This window comes from Balaenoptera borealis (assembly GCF_965194805.1).
Source record: "Balaenoptera borealis genome assembly, chromosome: 8".
Lineage (NCBI taxonomy): Eukaryota > Metazoa > Chordata > Mammalia > Artiodactyla > Balaenopteridae > Balaenoptera > Balaenoptera borealis.
Window position 1 is genome coordinate 25,748,765 of NC_138865.1, and position 25,506 is coordinate 25,774,270.

Below are 25,506 nucleotides of genomic sequence, written 5' to 3' on the forward strand. Positions count from 1 at the left end.
TATGAGGTGTATGATTATACTATGGTAGTATATTTGGCAATATATTGTATATATCGTATTTGGCAATATATTGTATATATTGTATTTCATTGTATATATGCACAGGAGGCTAGTAATATTTCATTGTATATATGCACAGGAGGCTAGTAGAACACTACAAAGAGGGACAATCAGATTATGAATTCATGATGCTACTATACACAATAACTTGTGAAATATTTGCCAAAAACTAGAAATGGAATCACATCTAAGTTTATCAGTTGTTAAAGACAACTTGGGGATGCAACCAGAATCTCCATTCTCTGGGAAACTATATAGGACAAATGACCAGATTTCTTCAGTAAATAAATCACAAGGGAGGGAATCTGTAGGTTTAAAAAGACCTATCTGCCAAATGCAACGTATAGACCTGGGCAGGATCCTGATATGAACAAACTATTATAAAACAGCAATGACAACAACATCTATATAGTTGATGATATAATGGAATTGTCATTTCCTTTTTTAAAAAGTCGTATTTTAAAGATATAAGCTGAAGTACTTACAAATAAAATGATGCAATGTCTGTAATTTGTTTCAAAATTACCTAATGGGAGAAAGGGTCTCCTAAGATCAGGGCAGAGTTACAGATGAAACAAGATTGGTCATAAATTAATCATTGTTAAAGCTGGTTGTTGGGTATATAGGGATTCATTTTCTCTGTTTTTGTATACCTTTGAAATTTTCCATGATGCAAAGTTTAAAAAAGAAAAGCAATATGTACAATGTATTATTTTTCAACTTACATAAATTTCTGTATATGACCTCCCCTGCTAGCCAAGACGGAAAAACAGAGACCGTATTTACCTCACTCCTGAAACAAGAATACACACACACACACACACACACACCAGCACCACCACCAACAACAACAACAATTACAATATTTAAGAAACTGGACCTCAGACAACAAAAGACAGTGATCTTTGGGAGATGGGAAACAAATGTTGTGAGCCTCAATATTGCCACAACTTACTGCCCTGAGAAAGTTTCCAGACTGTGGCAGAGAAAAGGAGACTGAGAACAGCCTGACAGTTTCCTACTGGAGGAAATGGAGATGAGAGTCAGGAGAGACCAGATGGCTAGAGCTGCTGGACAGAGTGCCACCCAGGAGAGAGCTGCACAGGCAGGAGCCCAGAGATCTGCAGAGGGCCCCCTTGGGTGCTCAGCTGAGTACTGATCATTTCATACATGAGGAAATTACCATATAAACAAACAGAAAAGAAAAAAACAGATCATCATCTTCAAGAGACACAGAAAAAGCATTTGACAAAATCCAACATCCATTTCTGATAAAAATTCTCATCAAATAATAGAAAGGAAGTTCCTCAACCTGCTGAAGGGCATCTACAAAAAGCCTACAGCATGTATAAGGATGAAAGTCTCAGTGCTGTCCCCATAAGATTAGGAACAAATCAGAGAGGGCTGCTCTTACCAGTCCTATTCAACATTGTACTGGAGGTTCTAGTTAGTACAGTCAGACAAGAAAAGAAATAAAAGGCATCGAGAGTAAAAAGTAAAAACAAATTTTTTATTAATTTTTATTGGAGTATAGTTGCTTTACAATGTTGTGTTAAGTTTCTGCTGTACAGCAAAGTGAGTCAGCTATACATATACATATGTCCCCTCTTTTTTGGATTTCCTTCCCATTTAGTTCACCACAGAGCACTGAGTAGAGTTCCCTGTGCTATACAGTAGGTTCTCCTTAGTTATCTATTTTATACATAGTAGTGTATATATGTCAATCCCAATCTCGCAATTCATCCCCTCTCCCTTCCTTCCCTGGTATCCATATGTCCGTTCTCTACGTCTGTGTCTCTATTTCTGCTTTGCAAATAAGTTCATCTGTATCATTTTTCTAGATTCCACATGTAAGTGAATATTATACAATATTTGTTTTTCTCTTTCTGACTTATTCACTCTGTATGACAGTCTCTAGGTCCATCCAAATCTCTGCAAATTGCACAATTTTGTTCCATTTTATGGTTGAGTAATATTCCATTGTATATATGTACCATATCCTCTGGGTTTTTCTTGAATTTTATTTTATTTTTTTATACAGCAGGTTCGTATTAGTTATCCATTTTATACATGTTAGTGTATATATGGCAATCCCAATCTCCGAATTCATCACGCCACCACCACCACCCCTGGCCACTTTCCCCCCTTGGTGTCCATACATTGGTTCTCTACATCTGTGTCTCTATTTCTGCCCTGCAAACCAGTTCATCTGTACCATTTTTCTAGGTTCCACATATATGCGTTAATATACGATATTTGTTTTTCTCTTTCTGACTTACTTCACTCTGTATAACAGTCTCTAGATCCATCCACGTCTCTACAAATGACCCAATTTTGTTCCTTTTTATGGCTGAGTAATATTTCATTGTATATATGTACCATATTTTCCTTATCCATTCATCTGTCAATGGGCATTTAGGTTGCTTCCATGACCTGGTTATTGTAAATAGTGCTTCAATGAACATTGGGGTGCATGTGTCTTTTTAAATTATGGTTTTCTCTGGGTATATGCCCAGTAGTGGGATTGCTGGGTCATATGGTAATTCTATTTTTAGTTTTTTAAGACACCTCCATACTGTTCTCCATAGTGGCTGTATCAATTTACACTCCCACCAACAGTGCAAGAGGGTTCCCTTTTCTCCACACCCTCTCCAGCATTTGTTGTTTGTAGGTTTTCTGATGATGCCCATTCTAACTGGTGTGAGGTGATATCTCATTGTAGTTTTGATTTGTGTTTCTCTAATGATTAGTAATGTTGAGCAGCTTTTCATGTGCCTCTTGGCCATCTGTATGTCTTCTTTGGAGAAATGTCTATTTAGGTTTTCTGCCCATTTTTTAATTGGATTGTTTGTTTCTTTAATATTGAGCTGCATGAGCTGTTTATATATTTTGGAGATTAATGCTTTGTCCGTCGATTTGTTTGTAAATATTTTCTCTCATTCTGAGGGTTGTCTTTTCATCTTGTTTGTGGTTTCCTTTGCTGTGCAAAAGCTTTGAAGTTTCATTAGGTCCCATTTGTTTCTTTTTGTTTTAATTTTGATTACTCTAGGAGGTGGATCAAAAAAGACCTTGCTGTGACTTATGTCAGAGTGTTCTTCCTATGTTTTCCTCTAAGAGTTTTATAGTGTCCGGTCTTACATTTAGGTCTCTAATCCATTTTGAGTTTATTTTTGTGTATGGTGTTAGGGAGTGTTCTAATTTCATTCTTTTACATGTGGCTGTCCAGTTTTCCCAGCACCACTTCTTGAAGAGACTGTCTTTTCTCCATTGTATATCCTTGCCTCCTTTGTCATAGATTAGTTGACCATACGTGTGTGGGTTTATCTCTGGGCCTTCTATCCTGTTGCATTGATCTCTATTTCTGTTTTTGTGCCAGTACGATATTGTCTTGATTACTGTAGCTTTGTAGTAAAGTCTGAAGTCAGGGAGTCTGACTCCTCCAGCTCTGTTTTTTTCCCTCAAAACTGCTTTGGCTATTCAGGGTCTTTTGTGTTGCCACACAAATTGTGAAATTTTTTGTTCTAGTTCTGTAAAAAATGCCATTGGTAATTTGATAGGGATTGCATTGAATCTGTAGATTGCTTTGGGTAGTAGAGTCATTTTCACAATAATGATTCTTCCAATGCAAGAACGTGGTATATCTCTCCATCTGTTTGTATCATCTTTAATTTATTTCATCAGTGTCTTATAGTTTTCTGCATACAGGTCTTTTGTCTCCCTAGGTAGTTTTATTCCTAGGTATTTTATTCTTTTTGTTGCAATGGTAAATGGGAGCGATTTCTTAATTTCTCTTTCAGATTTTTCATCATTAGTGTATAGGAATGCAAGAGATTTCTGTGCATTAATTTTGTATCCTGCTACTTTACCAAATTCATTGATTAGCTCTAGTAGTTTTCTGGTAGCATCTTTAGGATTCTCTATGTAGAGTATCATGTCATCTGCAAACAGTGATAGTTTTACTTCTTCTTTTCCAATTTGTATTCCTTTTATTTCTTTTTCTTCTCTGATTGCCATGGCTGGGACTTTCAAAACTCTGTTGAATAATAGTGGTGAGAGTGGACATCCTTGTCTTGTTCCTGATCTTAGAGGAAATGCTTTCAGTTTTTCACCATTGAGAATGATGTTTGATGTGGGTTTGTTGTATATGGCCTTTATTATGTTGAGGTAGGTTCCCTCCCTGCCCACTTTTTGGAGAGTTTTTATCATAAATGGGTGTTGAATTTTGTCAAAAGCTTTTTCTGCATCTATTGAGATGATCATATGGTTTTTATTCTTCAATTTATTAATATGGTGTATCACATTGATTGATTTGCATATATTGAAGAATCCTTGCATCCCTGGGATAAATCCCACTTGATCAATGAGTATGATCCTTTTAATGTGCTGTTGGATTCTGTTTGCTAGCATTTTCGGGGGGATTTTTGCATCTATATTCATCAGTGATATCGGTCTGTACTTTTCTTTTTTTTTAGTATCTTTGTCTGGTTTTGGTATCAGGGTGATGGTGGCCTCATAGAATGAGTTTGGGAGTGTTCCGTCCCCACAATTTTTTGGAAGAGTTTGAGAAGGTTGGGTGTTAGCTCTTCTCTAAATGTTTGATAGAATTCACTTGTGAAGCCTCTGGTCCTTGGCTTTTGTTTGTTGGAAGATTTTTAATCACAGTTTCAATCCATGACTTGTGATTGGTCTGTTCATATTTTCTCTTTCTTCCTGGTTCAGTCTTGGAAGGTTATACCTTTCTAAGAATTTGTCCATTTCTTCCAGGTTGTCCATTTTATTGGCATAGAGTTGCTTGTAGTCGTCTCTTAGGATGCTTTGTATTTCTGCAGTGTCTGTTGTAACTTCTCCTTTTTCATTTCTAATTTTATTGATTTGAGTCCTCTCCTTCTTTTTCTTGATGAGTCTGGCTAATGGTTTATCAATTTTGTTTATCTTCTCAAAGAACTAGCTTTAAGTTTTATTGACCTTCACTATTGTTTTCTTTGTTTCTTTTTCATTTATTTCTGCTCTGATCTTTATGATTTCTTTCCTTCTACTAACTTTGGGTTTTGTTTGTTCTTCTTTCTCTAGTTTCTTTAGGTGTAAGGTTAGGTTGTTTATTTAAGATTTTTCTTGTTTCTTGAGGTAGGCTTGTATTGCTATAAACTTCCCTTTTAGAACTGCTTTTGCTGCATCCCATAGGTTTTGGATCATCATGTTTTCATTGTCATTTGTCTGTAGGTACTTTGTGATTTCCTCTTTGATTTCTTCAGTGATCTCTTGGTTATTTAGTAACGTAGTGTTTAGCCTCCATGTGTTTGTGTTTTTTACGTTTTTTTCCCTGTAATTGATTTCTAATCTCATAGTGTTGTGGTCAGAAAAGATGCTTGATATGATTTCAATTTTCTTAAATTTAGTGAGGCTTGATTTGTGACCCAAGATGTGATCTATCCTGGAGAATGTTCCATGAGCACTTGAGAAGAATGTGTATTCTGCTGTTTTTGGATGGAATGTCCTATAAATATCAATTAAATCTATCTGGTGTATTGTGTCATTTAAAGCTTGTGTTTCCTTACTAATTTTCTTTTTTGATGATCTGTCTGTTGGTGTAAGTGAGGTGTTAAAGTCCCCCACTATTATTGTGTTACTGCCAATTTCCTCTTTTATAGCTGTTAGTAGTTGCCTTATGTGTTGAAGTGCTCCTATGTTGGGTGCATATATCTTTATAATTGTTATATCTTCTCTTGGATTGACCCCTTGATCATCATGGAGAGTCCTTCCTTGTCTCTTGTAACATGCTTTATTTTAAAGTCTACTTTATCTGATATGAGTATTGCTACTCCAGCTTTCTTTTGATTTCCATTTGCATGGAATATCTTTTTCCATCCCCTCACTTTTAGTCTGTATGTGTCCCTAGGTCTGAAGTGGGTCTCTTGTAGACAGCATATATATGGGTCTTGTTTTTGTATCCATTTAGCGAGCCTGTGTCTTTTGGTTGGAGCATTTAATCCATTCACGTTTAAGGTAATTATCAATATGTATGTTCCTATGACCATTTTCTTAATTGTTGTGGGTTTGTTTTAGTAGGTCCTTTTCTTCTCTTGTGTTTCCCACTTAAAGAAGTTCCTTTAGCATTTGTTGTAGAGCTGGTTTGGTGGTGCTGAATTCTCTTAGCTTTTGCTTGTCTGTAAAACTTTCGCTGTCTCCATCGAATCTGAATGAGATCCTTGCCTGGTAGAGTAATCTTGGTTGTAGGTTCTTCCCTTTCATCCCTTTAAATATGTCATGCCACTCCCTTGTGGCTTGTAGAGTTTCTGCTGAGAAATCAGCTGTTAACCTTATGGGAGTTCCCTTGTATGTTATTTGTCATTTTTCCCTTGCTGCTTTCAGTAGTTTTTCTTTGATTTTAATTTTTGCCAATTTGATTACTGTGTCTCGACGTGTTTTCCTTGGGTTTATCCTTTATGGGACTCTCTGCACTTCCTGGATTTGGGTGGCTATTTCCTTTCCCATGTTAGGGAAGTTTTAAACTATAATCTCTTCAAATATTTACTTGGGTCCTTTCTCTCTTTCTTCTCCTTCTGGGACCCCTATAATGTGAATTTTGTTGCATTTAATGTTGTCCCAGAGGTCTCTTAGGCTGTCTTCATTTCTTTTCATTCTTTTTTCTTTATTCTGTTCTGCAGCCGTGAATTCCACCATTCTGTCTTCCAGGTCACTTATTCGTTCTTCTGCCTCAGTTATTCTGCTATTGATTCCTTCTAGTGTATTTTTCATTTCAGTTATTGTACTGTTCCTCTCTGTTTGTTCTTTAGTTCTTCTAGGTCTTTGTTAAACATTTCTTGCATCTTCTTGATCTTTGCCTCCATTCTTTTTCCGAGGTCCTTGATCATCTTCACTATCGTTATTCTGAATTCTTTTTCTGGAAGTTTGCTTATCTCCACTTCATTTAGTTGTTTTTCTGGGGTTTTTTCTTGTTCTTTCATCTGGTACATAGCCCTCTGTCTTTTCATCTTTTCTATCTTTCTGTGAATGTGGTTTTTGTTCCACAGGCTGCAGCATTGTAGTTCTTGCTTCTGCTTTCTGCCCTCTGGTGGATGAGGCTATCTAAGAGGCTTATGCAAGTTTCCTGATGGAAGGGACTGGTGGTGGGTAGAGCTGGCTGTTGCTCTGGTGCGCAGAGCTCAGTAAAACTTTAATCTGCTTGTCTGCTGATGGGTGGGGCTGGATTCCCTCCCTGTTGGTTGTTTGGTCTGAGGTGACCCAATACTGGAGCCTACCTGGGTTCTTTGGTGGGGCTAATGGCAGACTCTGGGAGGGCTCTCGCCAAGGAGTACTTCCCAGAACTTCTGCTGTCAGTGTCCTTGTCCTCACGGTGAGACACAGCCACCCCCTGCCTCTGCAGGAGACCCTCCAACACCAGCAGGTAGGTCTGGTTCAGTCTCCTGTGGGGTCACTGCTCCTTCCCCTGTGTCCTGATGCTCACACTATTTTGTGTGTGCACTCCAAGAGTGGAGTCTCTGTTTCCCCCAGTCCTGTCGAAGTCCTGCAATCAAATCCCACCAACCTTCAAAGTCTGATTCTCTAGGAATTCCTCCTCCCATTGCCAGACCCCAGGTTGGGAAGTCTGACGTGGGGCTCAGAACCTTCACTTCAGTGGGTGGACTTCTGTGGTATAAGTGTTCCCCAGTTTGTGAGTCACCCACCCAGCAGTTATGGGATTTGATTTTCTTGTGATTGCGCCCCTCCTACCATCTCACTGTGGCTTCTCCTTTGTCTTTGGCTGTGGGGTATCTTTTTTGGTGAGTTCCAGTGTCTTCCTGTCGATGATTGTTTAGCAGTTAGTTGTGATTCTGGTGCTCTCACAAGAGGGAGTGAGAGCACGTCCTTCTATTCCACCATCGTGAACCAATCTGTACCACATCTTCCTTATCCATTCTTCTGTTGATGGACATCTAGGTTGCTTCCATGTCCTGGCTATTGTAAATAGTGCTACAATGAACATTGAGGTGCATGTATAAAAGTAAAATGGTTTTTATCCTTAGACATGATCATCTATATAGAAAATCTGATGGAATCTGCAGAAAAAGTTGTGAGAACTAATAAGTGAGAGGGTACAATATCAATATATAAAAATCAATTCCATTTCTATGTATTAGCAATGAACAACCTGAAACTGAAATTGGAAAACAATGCCATAGCATCAAAAAAGAAGAAATACTAAGGTATAAATCTGACAGAAGATGTGAACAACCTGTTGTATTAGTTTCTTAAGGCTGCCAAAATGAATTATCACAAACTTGGTGGCTTACAACAACAGAAATTTGTTCTCTCCCTGTTCTGGAGGCCAGGAGCCTGAAATCAAGGTGTCAGCAGAGCTGTGCTCCTTCCAAAAGCACTAGGGGAGGATCCTTCCTGCCTCTTTCAGCTTCTGCTGGCTTCAGGCATCCCTTGGTGTGTCTTGGCTTGTAGCCATATCACTCCATCTTCACGTTGCCTTCTCCTCCTCTCTCTCTGTCTTCTACATGTCTCTTATAAGGACACCTGTCATTAAACTTAGGGCCCATCTAGATAATCCAGGATAACCTCCTCATCTCAAGACCCTTAACTACATCTACAAAGAACTTTTTTCTAAATAAAGTCACACTCTCAGGTTCTGGAGATTAGGATGTGGACATATCTTGAGGAATGGGATGGAAGGGCAATGATTCAGCTCACTACACCTATACACTGAAAACTACAAAATATTGCCAAGAGAAACTTACACCCAATTAAGACAAGTTACACCTGTCCATGAGTCAAAGGACTCAATATTGTTAAAATGTCATTTCCCTCCAGATTCTACACAATCCTACCCAAAATCCAAGTAGGCTCTTCTTGTAGAAATTGACAAATGATTCTAAAATTTAGGGGAACTCCCTGGCACTCCAGTGGTTAGGACTAGGTGCTTCTACTGCAGGGGGCATGGGTTCAATGCCTGGTCAGGGAACTAAGATCCCGCATGCCATGCAGCACGGCCAAAACCAAAATTTATATGGAAAGGCAAAGGACCTCCAACAGACAAAACAACTTTGAAAAAGAACTAAATTGACAGGCTAACGCTATCTGATTTCAAGATTATTATAAAGCTACGCTAATCAAAACAGTGGTATTTTTTACAAATAGATCAATGGAACAGAAAAAGAGTACAGAAATAGACCCACACGTACATGAACACCTGCTTTTTTACAAAGGTGGAAAGGCAATGCAATGGAGAAAGGATAGTCTGCCCACAAATTGTGCTGGGACAATTTGGATATTTGTATGAAAAAAAAAAAGTACTTGGATCCACACCTTGCATCATCTACAAAAATCAACTTTTAAATGTAAAATCTAAAACTATAAAATTTCTAGGAGAAAGTACATGTGACCTTAGGTTAGCCAGAGATTTGTTAGATATGACACAAAAAGTGTTACCGAGCAAGGGCTGACTGCCCGACCTGCATAGAAACCAGTACAATGGTACAGGCTTTTGAGAAAAAGAAAGAGCTTTATTGCAAGGTCAGCAGGTAAGGAGACAGGAGGCAGGGCTCAAATCTGTCTCCCCCTCCAGAGTTCAAGGTGAAATTTAAGGGGTGAGGGGAATAAGCTGATTGGCGAGTCTTAGATCAGTCCACATATGGTAATCAGCTGCTGGAAGCTGGATTTTCCTTACTGAAGGACTTCTCACTTTACAAAGGGCTCCAGTGGCAACATTTCTATTATTTGAGTTTTGTAGACTGAAGATTCTTGGTCCTGGGGTCATTCAGGAGACATGGGTTCCCGTCTTGCATATGCGCAGTGCTGTCTCTGTAAAATAGCTCCAGGTTTGATTAATCAACTTGTTTTAAGGAAGCAAAACCAGTTTAAACTGGTCAGTGTTTCACGTGCTGTTTCCAAAGTACAATCCATAAAAGAACATGTTGATAAAAAAGGATTACATCAAAATTTAAAACTTCTGCTCTTGGACTTCCCTGGTGGTGCAGTGGTTAAGAATCCACGTGTCAATGCAGGGGACATGGGTTCGAGCCCTGGTCGGGGAAGATCCCACATGCTGCGGAAGCAACTAAGCCTGTGTGCCACAACTACTGAGCCTGCGCCCTAGAGCCTGCACGCCACAACTACTGAGCCCGCATACTGCAACTACTGAAGCCCGCGTGCCTAGAGCCCGTGCTCCGCAACAAGAGAGGCCACCACAATGAGAAGCCCACGCACCGCTACAAAGAGTAGGCCCTGCTCACTGCAACTAGAGAACGCCCGCGTGCAGCAACGAAGACCCAATGCAGCCAAAAATAAATAAAATACATAAATTTTTTAAAAAACCAAAAAACTTCTGCTCTTCAAAAGACACTGTTAAGAAAATGAGAAGACAAGCCATAGACTAGGAGGGAATTTTGCAAAGCATATACCTGATAAAGGGCTTGAATCCAGACTATATAAAACCTCTCAAAACTCAACAATATGACAAAAGAAAAATCAGCCCAAACTTTTAAAAGTGCAAAAGATTTGAATACACCACCAAAGATATAGAGTTGGCAAATAAGCACAAGAAAAGATGCTAAGCATTATTAGTCAGAGAAATGCAAATGAAAACCACAACGAGATATCACTTCACACCTTTCAAAATGGTTAAAATGAAAAAGACCCACCATACCAAGTGTTGGTGAGGATGCAAAGAAACGGGAACTCTCGTGCACTGCTAGTGGGGATATAAAACGGTACACACTTTCGAAAACACAGTTAAACATGCACCCAGTTTGTGATCCACCCATTCCACTTCCCGGCATTTACCCAAGAGTAAATGCCCCTACATGTGCATGTCCCTACAAAGACTTGTACACAAGTACTCATATCAGCTGTATTTGGAATAGCCCAAAACTGGAAAGAGCACAAATGTCCATGAGTGGGTAAATGGATAACTACATCGTGGTATATGCACACATGGAATACCATGCGGCAATAAAAAGGAATGAACTATTGAGACATACAACAACAGGAATGACTCTCAGCCTAATTGTGCTGAGTGGAAGAAGTCAGCCCCCCCCCACCAAAGTGCACATTGTACAATTCCCTTTGTATAAAACTCTGTAAAAATGCAAAGTAATCTGTAGTGACAGGAAGCAAATCTGTGGTTGCCTTGGGGTGGGGGATGGAGAGAAGGGAGGAATCACAAAGGAGCACAAGGCAACTTTGGGGGAGATGGTTATGGTCACTGTATTGATTGTGGTATTGGTTTCATGTCAGAACATATCAAATTGTACACTTTAAATATTGTATGTCAATTGTACCTCAATAAACTTGTTAAAATAAAAAAATAAAAATTTGTAAATGAGGAAAGAAAACATTTTGGAAGGAGGAATGTTAAATGGTCACAGTGGTTTTCTCAGGAAGGGGATTGAAATGGGTGGTTACTTTCGAGGGGGACTGGAGCTTTAACTGCATTATTTGAATTTTTATAACACAAACAGGCCCACATACTAACTGTGTTATTTTTTAAAGTTAAAAAGAAATGGCTGGCACCAAGTGGGTTCTGATGTTTGTTGACTCTGAATCTTCAGAGAACCTCTATGAGTTGTAATATTTTTACAGTGGGAACTTTGATTTTACAATCTAAAATATCTTTAAATGAATTGAAATTTATTTCTTATTTTAAATGTTTTTTCCTGAGAATTTCTGAAGAACTGAGTTTGGAAAAATCTGCTTTTTAACAGATGTCTTACGTTCCTTCCTCAATATTTTTCTAGACTCTGACTAATGCATGAATTTTTTTGGCCACCACCCTCGGAACACAACCTCTGTTACCAGATGTTTGTCTTCCTGCTTTTTGTATTTAAAGGATTCAGAGGAGATTTCGCCGTTATAGCCACATAGTTATTTTTTTCAACAATTAAAAATTTTGACCACCACAGTGTCCACAGACTAATTAAATTGAGGCATAGAAAGCTCAATTTAATTAAAGAGCTTCAGAAAAGGTTCAGCCTGTTGCCTCCCATGATGGTGCTGATGGTGTGCCCAGAAATCATTACCCCAGGAATTCTGATAGACACAGCCTCCTGGCTGCAGCCCAGGGACTGTGAGCCATGAAGAAACCCCATGTGTAAAATAAACCTTCAGGCAAATGAGAAATGGTCCTTCAGAAAGTACTGTGTCTGAGCCATGGAGTAGAAAGTTGAATTAAATATGGGACCATCTAAGTTCTTTCTCTCTGGCGTCATTCATTCAGTCCTCACTCAAGCACCTTCAGGTCCCCCATCCCTCCTTAGGAACACAGGATGCACAGCTGGCTCCCCTCTAAGGAGGCAGGTGGTCCTGGGAGCCCAGGGAGCCCAGGGAGCCCAGGCAGGACAGGCCCTGGAGCCCAGTTCCTTTGGGAAGAAGGAGAGGCTCCCAGGCCCGGGGGACACTTGCACGTGGCCTACGGAAAATAGGGGGATGAGAATTCTGGACAAAGACACAGTACATGGAAGTGCTTCTTGTCTTTTGTTCTGAGACCAAATCATTCTGTCCCTGGACTGTAGGAGAGGGTTGGGGGAGAAATAAAGCTGGGGATTGTTTTGGTGATACATTTCAAAGAGCTCCCTCCTCTTCCACTCTTTTAAATCCACATTTCTTTACTTTCTTTAGATCAACTCAGTGTTGACTACAAACCCCCATTTTCCCCCAGGGCTGGTGAAATATCTGATCTAGGTCTTTCTGGTCCCCAAGATTGTGCCGAGGTTCAGGGGTCATTTGGAGCTGAGATGTTGAATATTGCCCTCAGGCCTGGGTCCTCTACTCCCCCTCCCAGCTGCTACAGTGGGCTTGCAGCCTAGGTGCCTTCAGCAAGGCTGGAACGCATACATATTTTCTCCTTAAAATATAGAACTGTGTCCTGGAGGCTGGCCCCTCCCAAGCAGCCAGAGGGTGAGCACCCACTCCGAGGTGAGTGGGTAGAGGGCTGTGTATGCTGTCTGCTCCCATAAACATCCTGATAAACAGGGCTCCAGGAGTTCAGAGACCTGTCTTCTAATTTGGGATCCACTCTTGACCCAAGGAAATCACTTTTCTCTGTCCCTTTGTCTGAGTCTGGCTGAGGAGATGGCTTGTGTAGGAGCTCTCGTAACTCTTAGGAGAAAGTGAAAAAAGAACTATGATCCTCTCCAGTGCACCCATGGGGGGCTGTCTGATGGGGTGGGGGGTCATTCATCTTTGCTGAGGCTGTCTCTGGCACAGAACACTGATGGGATGACGAGGAAGAAACAGGGACCTCCAGGATCTGTCCTTCCCCCAGCGCCAAGGACCAGGCTTGTCTGGAGAAGCCCCTTCCCAAATCCTCCCCCAGTGCCTGAACCCACGTTCCAGCCCCTCCTCAGCCCGTCACAGCAGCATCAGCCACCCTGTCTCAGCCACCTCCCTCAAGAAGCCTGTCACCCCAGTGGCTGCTTATTTTAAATTCAGGTACATTAGATATAATTAATATACAGTCAAGTCCTCTGTTTTTCATGTTGTGAGTTTTGACAAACACACAGTTACATAATCACCACTGCAGTACAGATATAGGACTGCTCCATCCACGCAGAAAGCCCCCTGGTATCCCTTGGCAGCCCTCATCCCCGGCCCTGCACCCACTCATCTGCTTTCTGTCCCTCTGGTTTTACATTTCCAGAATGTCATACAATATGCAGCCTTTGGGGTCTGGCTTTTCTCACTTCACAAAATGCATTTGCCATTTGCCAATGCTGGCTCTATCCGTCGTTTGCTCATTTTCGAGTTGAGGAAGTTTCCATCGTATGGATGGACCACGGCATGTTTATCCATTCACCCAAGGACACTTGGGCTGGTTCTAGCTTTTGCCAACTGTGAGTAAAGGATGGGACGATACACGTGCGTGGGTAAGTTCTCCCCCCAAAACTCGGTTTTGGTTTCTCTTGGTGAAAAGCCTAGGAGAGGGATGGCTGGGCCAGGTGGTGAGCAACTTTATAAGAAGCAGCTCTTTTTTATTGTTTCCTCCAGAGAACCCGGCTCCCCTCTCTCCTCGACTCTGCCTCTGCCTCTGCCTGCTCCCTCCTACATGCCCGAGCTTTCACTTTGTCCACAGATTCATGGGTAATTGTCTTTCAGATCCATTCCCTGGTTTCCATCCCCCCTCCAGTCTCTGGGTCTCCCTCCACACTTCCCATGCCTTTCTAAAGACGCATCTCATCACATCTGTCCCCCTCAGTCTCTCTGGGGTCTGCCTGATGGGCACCAAACTGGCATCTGCACCACGCAGGTCTCAGGACCCGCACATCCCTGAGCCCTCCTGCTCTGTTTTTACCCCTTCGCCAGTGACATCCGTCCTCCTGGGCCCCACTGGAGGGGAGCCTTTCTCTGCGCAGCTTGCCAGGGCCCAGGCCATGTGAGAGTGCTCTCTTCTGCCTGACTGCCGGGTCCTGGAAGGTGGGGGTGGTTTCTCATTGAAGTCTGGCCCCCCCAACCCAGCAGACACCTGGCACAGAGTTGGTGTCCGAGGGGGACACAGGCAGGGAAGACTCTGCCCCAGAAAGGGGGCAAGTAGAAAAAACAGAAAAGCGGGAAAACGCCACTCTCAGCAGGAGCACGGTGGGGACAGGGAGGGAAGACAAAGAGGCAGAAAGGTGTCCACCCTCATTCAGTCTGGAGTTCGCTGGGAGGAGCTCAGGGTGCCTGGCAGAAGCACAGGGTGTGCGTGGGTTTGCTGCTCCCACTCCTCTCTCCCGGGTTCCCAGGTCCTGAATCCAACCATCTGGCCTCCACGCTGGTTCCACTCCCTGCTCTCCTGAAGCCACAGGTGAGGACTGATGCTCCGGGTCCTCCTCCACCTGCTCAGAGGCAACATGGACACACCCTCTCTCCTTGGCGCTCTGTCTGCCCTGGCCCCTCTGGCTGCTCCAAACCCTTTCTGGGTTCTTCCCACCCCAGTCCTGCCTGGGTGGGAGGAGGGTTCACTCCGCTATGCCCACCCCCTCCAGCTCCTGTGGCACCACCAGAGAGAACTTGGCCCTGGAGGCTGTCCTGCCCGGGTCCAGCCACCCTCCTGTGACCTCCACACCTCCTCTCTGTCAGTTTGAGTGGCGAAGGAGGGTGCCAAGGGCTTGGGGAAGAGAGAAGGGGGTAGTTATTTAACAGGGACAGTTTTCATTTTGCAAGATGAAAAAGGTCTGGAGATGGATGGTAGTGATGGTCGCTCAACAATTTGTTTGTTTGTTTGTTTTTAAATGGTGGCTCAACGATTTGAATGTACTTAATGCCACTGAATTGTGCACTTAAAAATGGTTAAAAAAGTAAATTTTATGTTACGTATATTTTAACACAATAAAAAAATGAAAAAAAAAAAAAAGCAATGGCTTAATGAACAAAAGCCTGCTTGGTGCTGGAAGTCCCCAAAACAGGGAGGGGCTGGGGGAGTGGCCAGAGGCCAGCGCTTACCTGCCCAGCCTGCTGCTCGCAGTCTTGACTGACCATGCGGCCTTAGGGAGGCTTGGACATGCAGAACCAAATGCCCAGTCCTCCAGAGAGCCTGTGCACAAGCCAAGAAAGATCTATAGCATGCCCAGCTGACAGGGCTTAAGCAACAAGGATGTCTACTCTTTACTTACAAGAAGTCTGGAGCCAGGTGGTCCCAGGGTTCTTTCAGCAGCTCACTGATGTCGGTATCAATAGTCTGGGTCAGCGTCTCTGCTGATCTTCAGGGATTTCCCTCTTGATCATAGATGGCTGCTGTAGCCATCACGTCTTCACACAACTGTACACAAGGCCAGAAAAAAAGGAGTGGGAGATTGCCCCTTTTATTATGGTAGAAAAATTTCCCAGTAACCTTCTAGCAAAATCCCCCTAATTTCTCATTGGAGAGAAGTGGGCCACGTAGCCAAGCTAGCTCTAAATGTCTGGGCGACTGGCCAGGGGGTTGACATTGCTGTTAGGGTCTCGTTTCAGTCAGGGCACATCTCAGGATGAAGCACTTTGGAGTCTTGAGTGTAGCTGGGAGCTGTTAGGAAGACAGAAGGCCATGGCTCTATAGAGTAAGCAATAGCGCTGCTACATTGTCTACAATCCTTTCTGCTGTGAATAATTCTCAAAATGCTTCCAGCTTATCTCCATGTCTCTTAATACTTCCTGCCTTGTTTTATCAGTTAGGATTGCAAACCCAGTTCATGGTGGCTTTGTTTACTCACATACAGTGAACCGGAGGAAGGTGAGTACTGGCATCATTGCAGCTGTTCACTGATGTTGGGCTCCATATCTGTGATCCTCATGGTTGCAAAGTAGCTGCTACAACTCCAAGTTCTACATCTTCATACAAGGCAGGAAGATGAAGGGAAGTGTGCTGAAATCCGCATCAATCTCTTTCATCAGGGAAGCAAGAAATTTTCCCCCAAATCCTCTCGGCAGACTTCAATACAAGTCACGTTGGCCAAAAGCCTCTGACATGACCGCCGCCCAATGTCAGACCTTTTGATGGGACAGAGTTGGTATTTCTGGCCACTGTCCTGAAGACAGCCAGAGAAGGAATGGCTGGTGGGCCAGCCAGGGCATCCACACCTCTCCTTCTGTACCTTCCGTCTCCTTTGGACTGACAGCTCTCTGAGAGCAGGGATTTGCCTTGTCTGTTTAGAGCCGCTTACACAGGAGTGACGTGGTAAGTAGACAGGATGGTATATGCTGAGCACCAGTCCTAATGAGCCTGCAGAGTGGCTGTCACTGTCATGAATAATGAGCATCTTAAGCCCCCACATGACCCATCATGTGTCTTAAACATGTTCAATACTCAATCTGTGTTTGTCTAATGGATGCTGAGAGCACATGAGGTGGGTTTTCACTCCTTTCTCCCTGCTCTCCACGGTCTCATAAGCACATCTAAGAGTGTAAGGAAACTACATTTCACCGGGAACCTTCACATCTGCAGGAGGACCTCATTTGTGAGGCAACAGCCCATCAGAAGCAAAGGAAGAGTACGGGTGCATTACCAGCTCTGCCACCCTCATGAACTGAAGGCTTGGGCAGGTTATTCTACTTCTCCAGGCTTCAGATTCCCTGATGCAGGTGAAAGCTAATGACTTGAGCCTCTTCCAGTTGTGGAGATTAAATGACAGATAATGTGACAACTGCCTGGCCCAGCCTGGTGCCAAATCAATGCTTCTTTTTAAGACTGGTTCATCTTCTGAAGAACCCATGGGCCAGGTAAGACCTGTACAATTGTCCCCTTTGTGAGAGGGGGTGGAGGTTAGGAAAGCCAGAGACTAGATGCGCAGAGTTACAGAGCTGGTAGGGATTAGAGATGACCCAGTTCAACATATTGTGGAAGAAGGAATAGGAGAGAGGATAGCAGTCACTGGCCTATGATCACCCAGCTCGTAGACTGTGGGCTGGAGACAGGCCTCCTGCTCCTCACTCAATCCCACCGACTCCTGAGGTTGAGTGTGCATATTAGGTAGACTGGATTCCAGTTATATTTATCCTCTAAATTAGACAGGGTCAGCCAACCCTTTCAGTAAGGAAAAAGTAAATGATTTAGATGTTGTAGGTCTAATGTGGCCTCTATTATATATTCTTGCTTTTTTTTTGATTTGTTTGTTCTTTGTTTTTTGCAACACCTTAAAATGTGAAAAAACATTTGTGGCTTGTAAGTTGTACGAAAAAAAGCTGTGGGCTGGATTTGGCCGGCAGGCATGGTTTGCCACCTCCACACAAACACGTCCTGGTGGCCCAGGTGTCTGTGGAGCTTCCCTTGCTTCTTCCATCCTCTGAGGAAAGCCTGGCGGTGTCTATTGTGACTTGTCTCACATGGCTGTATTCCGCACCTGTTCTAGAAGCCTGGTGGGGGGGGGGAGAGGCAGGCGGCTGCAGATGCCATGGAGGCGCTGGGCGCAGTGCTGTCCTGTCCTGTGTGCATGGAGCTGTTTTCACCCCCGGTGCTGCTCCTCTCCTGCTCCCACAACTTCTGCAAACAGTGCCTGGAGCTGATCTTGGTGGGCCAGAACTGTACCCACGGCAGCGGACAGTTCTGCTGCCCAGTGTGTAGGAAAGTAAGAGAGGTTTGGGGCCCTTCTGCTACTGAGATAGCAGATTTCTTTCTGGTCATCACTTCTTGGATCCATTCCATAACAGAACTAGGGATATTTGGCCTGCAAAATGAAGACTGGCTGGCCAGAACTCACATCTCTGGTGGGTTATCAGGGGGTGGGTGGGGAGCAGGCTTAGAAGACATGGTGGGACCCAGGGCAGGAGCTACAGGAAGACATGCATTGTGGTTTAATGTTAGAGAGAAGGTTCTAACAGAACCACCAAGAGATAAAATATGCCAGTTTTCACTTAGTATGTGCTGGGGTAGGGGGACATTTATCAGCACCTGCCAGAGGCCTTGTCACTGTGCCAGGACCCCAGGGACGCAGAGATGAGTGAAGAGCATCCTTGCAGGAGCCAGTGGCCCTGTGTACAGTGAGAGGTCCCACAGTGGAGACACAAAAGGCTGCAGAGGAGGTGACAGCTGGGGAGAGTCTACAGAGCAGGGCAGACAAAGAGAGGATAGCAGATGCCAAGGGCCAAGAAAGGGGCCTGCAGCCGAGATGCTTAGAGCTGGTTAGTAGATAAGAAGGCTTCAGTGTGGGATTGTGGGAGATGTCAGGGCACTTAGGGCATCCACCAGGAGGGCAGGTTGGGACATATTGAGGCCATTACAAGTCATGCAAAAGGCTTTGCATTCTGTCCTGTAAGCAATGGGGGCCAGGAGAAATGTCTAACCTGGAAAGGGTCATACAGCATTGGCGTTGAAAGTGCACCATTGTCTACATTACGTACGCTCATGAAAACTTTTTGTACAATGACTTGTGTAGAGTCTCTCTCCCCACCTGGGACATAAGAACTGTGATTGGTGTTTCTCCAGGTCCTTTGGGTATTTGTGGAAGGAAGGAAGCAAGAAAGGAAGAAAGGAAGGAAGGAAGGAAGGAAGGGAAGAAGGGAGGGAGGGAGGGAGCAAGGAAGAAAATATAAAACAAATAGATTTCAGGAAGAGGGAAATTATGTAGGAATCTCTGTCAGTAGGGACAGAGGGTGGGCCGATTGGAGAGACAGGTGCTGGCTCTCCAGTGGTAACCAACTGAATATGGAGGCAGGGGTGCCAATGAGGAGGCAGTGTGTGTGTGTGTGTAGGGTTGGGGGACAGCAGTTCAAAAGCAGCAAATGCTTAGATTTATTTAAGCTTTTCATTTTTCAACCTGGAATTTTCACTTATTTGTGCATTTATTTAAAAATCATATCAAAATAACACACAGACAAGGTTAAGAGGGCAAACCCTAGAAAAGAGTTTATAATGAAAAGCCACACTATCTGCCCACCCCAGTCCCACTCCCCAGAAGCAGCCTCTTCTAACTTTTTCTAGATAGTTCTTCCCATGGTTACCTTCATACCTCAAAATACTGTGCTAATTCAGCTTGTTTCTTTACCATCAGTTGTGGCCACTACTGGCATTCATTTACTCTGATGGCTGAGTATTTAGACCACAGCTCCTCCCCTACCCCCAGGGGGCTTCATCACTACCTTTAGTGTCTAGAGTGTGATTTTTAAGTAACACACTTAAACGTCTGCTTCTTGTCCCAGCGACTAGAGACAGCAGAACCCTCTGACTACCCACTCTGTGGGTGAGGCTGCTCTCCAGCTGCCCCCCTTCCAGGTGCAGACACGAGACCCTCACACTCTGAGAGAATTGCAAAGAGCACAGGAAGTGTGCTGGCAGCTTTTGTTGAGCTTGGATTTTGCAGAAAAGACAACTGGGTCCCAGAAGGATTTAAATTGCCTGGTTGGAAATCAGTGGACGGAGCTAGCATATTGGTTGTTTGGCATCTATTCCCCTCTCTAGCATATGAACCCCTGAGGGTAGGGCCAGGTGTGTCTGTCCTGTTCACTATCACATTCCCAGCATGGTAGGTGCTTAGTAAAAGTTTATTAAGCAAATGGAATTTAAGGTTGTTGCCAGCTGGGTGGACTGCTATGTTAACTCAGGGTAGCATATGGCCTTGTCTTTTTTCCTTGTGTTTTTAAATGTAGGTTTTATAATTATTCAGGTATGATGAGACCAACAGATCAGGGGATGACTGCCATTGAAAAATAGTTTGTAACTCATAGATCCCAAGGGGGGCCATGCCACGTCACAGGTGGCCACATGTGGAAATCAGGGTGGGTCAGGAAACAGGGAGATGGGGGAAATGTGGACAAGAAAGACCTTTGTTGTGGTTTCTGCAGGAAGGAATGGGTGAAGTAGGGTGAGAAGGCTTAGGATTGGACAGTTTGAATAATTTCAGTGGCCTCTGGGATAGGTAGGGCTGCCCCTAGATGTCTAGTACCCAGCCCTGGATGATTAGGGCAGGTGGATAGGGGAATAGCAAATATAAAGGAGGTGGTTGGGTGTGGACCCCAGATTTATTGGTTTGCATGTGAAAGGTATGCTCCCGGGTGAATCCTTTACTGTCTCTAAGAATTGGCTAGCCAATGGGAGGGGCCATCCCAGGCCCCAGGGGCCAGAACATCAGAACACAGTAAATAAAATACATGTTTAATACACTTTGGTCTTCAATGTCTAATTTAGGCATCTTCTTGAGACTCCAGTCCTGCTCTCCTCCATCACCCCAGGGAGACTTAGTCCTTCCTTTTTTGTGCTCCCCTGCACACCTAACCACACAGTCCTCTGTGAGGGTCTGTCTTCCCACTGGGCTGGGCTTCTCCAGGAGACAGAGCAGGTACTAACCAAGACTCACGGGGTGAAAGAAGGCAGGTTCCTCTTTCATCTGATGGAGTTTGTGGCGACTGTCTCTGCAGATGGTGCACATACTAGCCCAGGTGAGAGGGCTTTGGAGCAGGAAGAGTTATTCTGCAGGGGCGAGGAGTCTTCACAGTCATTTCCTTCTGAAAGCCTGGTCAGCGCTCACTCAGGCCAGTGGCCTGTTCTCTCTTGCCGCTCACTGCTGTTTACGTGCAGGAAGGGAGGTGTCTCATCCTTCCCCATGATGATGTCACAGCTGATGATGGGAATTTGCCACAAGCTCATGCCAGCTCTGTGTTTTAGGTCATTTATTTGAGGGGAAGGGGAACAAATGGATTGCAGAGGAACATCCTGGCTGAAAACATACTGGAGAAGTTTAAGGAAGAACTTGAGATGCTTCACACCAAGGAACAAAATCAGCTTGCTCAGACGTGTGAAAAGCATGGAGAAAGCGTGAATCTGGTATTCAATTACACTTTTAGTTTTATTTTATTCTTGCTTAGCTACCCAATCTGCCAGATTACTCGGTAACCTTATGGTTGAAATTGAATATTTGCTCAGGAGTATAGTAGAGGATTACTTTCCAAATAAATGCACATACCAACGCTGACTTCATTCTTCATTCTTAGTTCTGGAGTGCAGGTTTTGGGGGTGTGTGTGGTGTTCAGCCATACAAACCATGGCAAGATTTAAGGGACCACAGATAGGCTCAAATAGTTACAAATAAGTTGCATTATATTCAGATTATGAGAATTTATCTACCTTTGATTACCCCAGAGAGAGAGGGTGGGGTAAGATGGGACCAGTGATTCTGCCATTCCTCCTGTTGGTTATACATGTCTATTTGGAGAGCTGAGTATGATTCCGATGTTTAATCTTCAGCATGAGTTTTTCATACAATACATCATATGAACTCTTTATTGTACTCTGCATTATGCTGTACACATTGTACATTTATACACACATCTACAGTGTGATTTATACAAAACCATGTGTACTGTACTCTAATTCCATATTCCCTAGCTAAGAGATTTCACGGGTAATTTGACACATGTAATCTTCCCCTTTGGTACTGACTTTAGGATGATCCCCATGTCAGATATAACTCAGATATGAATCAGAGATAACACCACTTCAGCTTTCATTCTTCACTGTTGACAAAGCCCTTTCACAACCTTGAGCCCATTTGATTCTCCCAACAAACCTGGAGGTGCAGGAGGAGGCAGAGTTTCCATGTTTCACAGACTGTGTAGCACCAGCCACCAGGTTTAGGTTACTTTGGTAATGGTCAGGGATGAACTAAATCGGTGATTTCCTTAGAGAAGGTCAAAAGTATCCCCAAGTCTTCATAAACTGGCTCTAGCTTGAAGATCTGCAGCCAAATCCTAAAGCATAGGTGTGGCTCCAAAAGAGGGCTTCGTAGCTCCAGGGGCCCCCAGCACTTCAGTGCAGAATATCAATGGTCTGTCCTCACAGGGTAGGGTTTCTCTGCAAGTCTTCACCCTCAGCCAATCTACTGGGCTGCTCCGAGCTCCACCAGACTCTGCTCTGTTCCTTCTACCCGCCCCTCCTCCTGCAAGGACATAAGTGGCATGCTTGGGGCAGGCTAGCTCAAGCCACTAAGAGGACTCAAGAGAAAAGATGTGATTTGGTATTCCTGTTGGACTCTGGCTTTAAAAATCTGTTCCATTTATCACAAATTCTCAATGGTTCTGTCTCATCCTCAGTAGTTACCTCCCCTTCCAAAATTCCAAGAAAGAGTTTTCATTCCAAGGCTCCCTTTAGCCGAGTGAAGAGGCAGAGGGGTCAGCAAGGCAGTGAGGGTCCTCCTCAATCCCTTTCATCTAAAATAGGCCCAGTTTGGGGATTCACTGGCGGTCCAGTGGTTAGGACTCCACGCTTCGACTGCAGGGGGCACGAGTTCTATCCCTGGTCGTGGAACTAAGATCCCGCATGCTGGGCAGCATGTTACATGCATCATGGTATTTAATCCTCACAAGGCCGTGACTTGGCCAGGTGGAAAAGGCTTTGCTCCTGGAGTCAGAAAGCCCTCATCTTTTTGGGGGGGTGTGCCGCGTGGCTTGCAAGATCTTAGTTCCCTGACCAGGGATCAAGTCCGGGGTCCAGCAGTGAAAGTGCTGAGTCCTAACCACTAGACTGCCAGGGAATTCCCAGAAAGCCCTCGTCTTCTAATCCCAGTGCTATCCCTTCCTTGTAGTGTGTCCTTGGACAAGTCACCTAACAACTTGGAGCCTTCTCAGCTTTCTCAGGTATAAAATGTACGCAATACTATCCAAGTCAAAAGGTCATTGTGAGGAGTCCATGTAATACCAGATGCGGTATGTGCTTACTAAATTACAATTCAAGCATCCTAGTACTACCCTCATCTCTCTCCTCCAGGTGCCAGGGCCTCCTGTGTAACTGACTCTTGATACCTGCTTAAGAATACATTCAGAATGTCACCAGCCTGAAGTATGGCAGGTCCTGAGTGTGTAGGGCTGGAACAAGAAGGGAAATAAGTATCATTGACTTTTCTTTTGTCAATCAGATGTGCCTAAGTGATGAAGAACCAATATGTGGAATATGCAAGCTCTTTGGGGACCACAAGTCTCACCCAGTAGCCAAGATTTCTGATGCCTATGCAGAGAGGAAAGTGAGCTTTGCTAAGGATATTCAGCTGGTACTGCAGAAATCTGAAAGCACAGCACAGGCAGTGCAGGTATGGCTCATATGGCTCGTGTCCTTTCTCCAAGTAAACAGCAGGGCAATGTTTGGTTTCAGTTCAAACAGTTGCTGTTCTCTTGAGGGCACTAGGCTGACAAAGGGGGTGTTTAAATATGAAGGGGAAATTCTCTAGAGACTGACTCTCCTTAAGTGTGTTCTGAAATGTGTGTCAAGTTTTGAAATGCGCACCTTGAGAAATGGTTGAATTCTGATTGCTTTAAGGGCCTCCAAGATGATAATTTAATGGCTATTTTACCCTCTTTTAAGATGACTAAGTAAGATGTATACTAGCTTCTATGGCTTATTTTCCTTATTTCATGACTTTTTCCCCCCAAAATATAGGTTTTAGGAATTAATCTCTGGATACATTTTTCAAGAGAACAAAATGTTTTAAGTCACCAACACACACACACACACACACACACACAAGACTAGACAGTCTTTCAGAAACAAATTCTAGTTCTAGTGGTAAGATTTCAGCTCTTGTAGAGAAGGAACATCTGCAGAATGGCCAGGGCAGAGGCCCGTAGGGACTGATCTCTGGGCCACACTAGCCGCCTAACAGTTGGTATCACAGGTTGTGTTCTCTGGAAGCAGAAGCTGAGACAGAGTTTGGGTAAAAGATATCCAAGATTGACATCTGTAAGAGGAAGGAGGAAGAAATAGATGAAACAGAAGGGAGGGCAAACTACACCACAGGCCTGACAAGCAGCTCCTGATCCAGTGAGGAATCTGGAGCCAGATTTGCCCATCAGTGTACCCCACGTTGGGCTGAAATGGCCAGGCTATTATAGGTCCTCTTGCTCAGCCACCAAATGTGGGCTGCTGTGGGAAGGGCACAGCAACCCAGAAGGATCTGACAGCTGGTGGCTGGTCATACCTTGGCAGGCAGCAAGTCCTCTCTGGAAAGGGGGATCTGGGCAGAATATCTGTGTCTACCACAACTGACTTTTGTAGATCTTCTTCTAAATACCAAATATTTGTTAAAATTTCATTTATTATTTCCTTATTTGTCCAAGGTAGAGTAACAAAGTCTGAATTTACCCTCCCTTCTGGAAAAATAAAACAAAAATATATGAAACAACAGTTTTCAAGACACTGGACCTCAGGCAATAAAAGATAATAATCTCTGAGAGACAAGATATAAACAAGGTTAGCTCTACAATTGCCCCAGCTTATTGCCTTGAGAGAGTTTCAAGTCTGAGGGGCAGAAAGAGGGAACCCAAGCAAAGCCTGGCGGATTTCTTGTGTTTGGGAGATGGAGCTGAGATTCTGGGGAGGTCAAGGCATTTCAAGTGCACATGACAGAGTCTAGAGAAGACAGGACTGCACAGAGAGAGAATCCAGAGATCTGGGTTAAGAGTCCCCTGTGAGTATTCAACAGACTTGAATAGGTCAGCACTTGTCTGTGAGGATGTTACCTCAGGTCAGGGAAGGAGCCATAGGAAAGGACTGAGGGAACAGTGCCTGGAGCTCATCCAGGATCAGAACAATGCCTGTTCCCACGAATGAGACTGGAAAATCTCATAAATCATGAGACACTGGGATGAGAACTCAAGAAGTCTTAGTCCCAGACTGGGCACTGCTCCAGACTCACCCAACAAATAATGAAAGCAAGCACTAAGAGATCATTCTTTCCAAGTAACTTAACAGTACTTCAAAACAAATATTAAGATTCACAGGAATAAAAAAAATCCAACATCAAACAAGGTAAGATTCACAATGTCTGGCATCCAAAGATTACCAGGCAGGCAAAGACGCAGGAAAATATGACCCATAATGAAAACAATAATAAATCAATCAAAATCAAACCAGAACTGAGACAGATGTTAAAATTAGCAGACAAATATATATTAAAAATTAACACAATTGTATTCCATATTTCAAAAAGTTACAGACATGGAAGATATAAAAAAAGATTCAAATTGAATTTCTAGAGATGAAAACTACAATGCCATAAAAAATATACTGGA

General features: G+C 43.6%; 1 protein-coding gene across 1 annotated transcript in view; it reads left to right on the forward strand.

The window, feature by feature from the left end:
- The first annotated feature begins 5,787 nt into the window (after window positions 1–5,787).
- Window positions 5,788–25,506, forward strand: part of LOC309632968 (tripartite motif-containing protein 54-like) — a 32,935-nt gene continuing 13,216 nt past the window's right edge. The window contains 3 exon segments of the mRNA XM_082401101.1: window positions 5,788–18,080; window positions 21,113–21,271; window positions 23,358–23,528. Coding sequence (XP_082257227.1) covers window positions 17,907–18,080; window positions 21,113–21,271; window positions 23,358–23,528 — 504 coding nt within the window. The 5' untranslated portion in view covers window positions 5,788–17,906.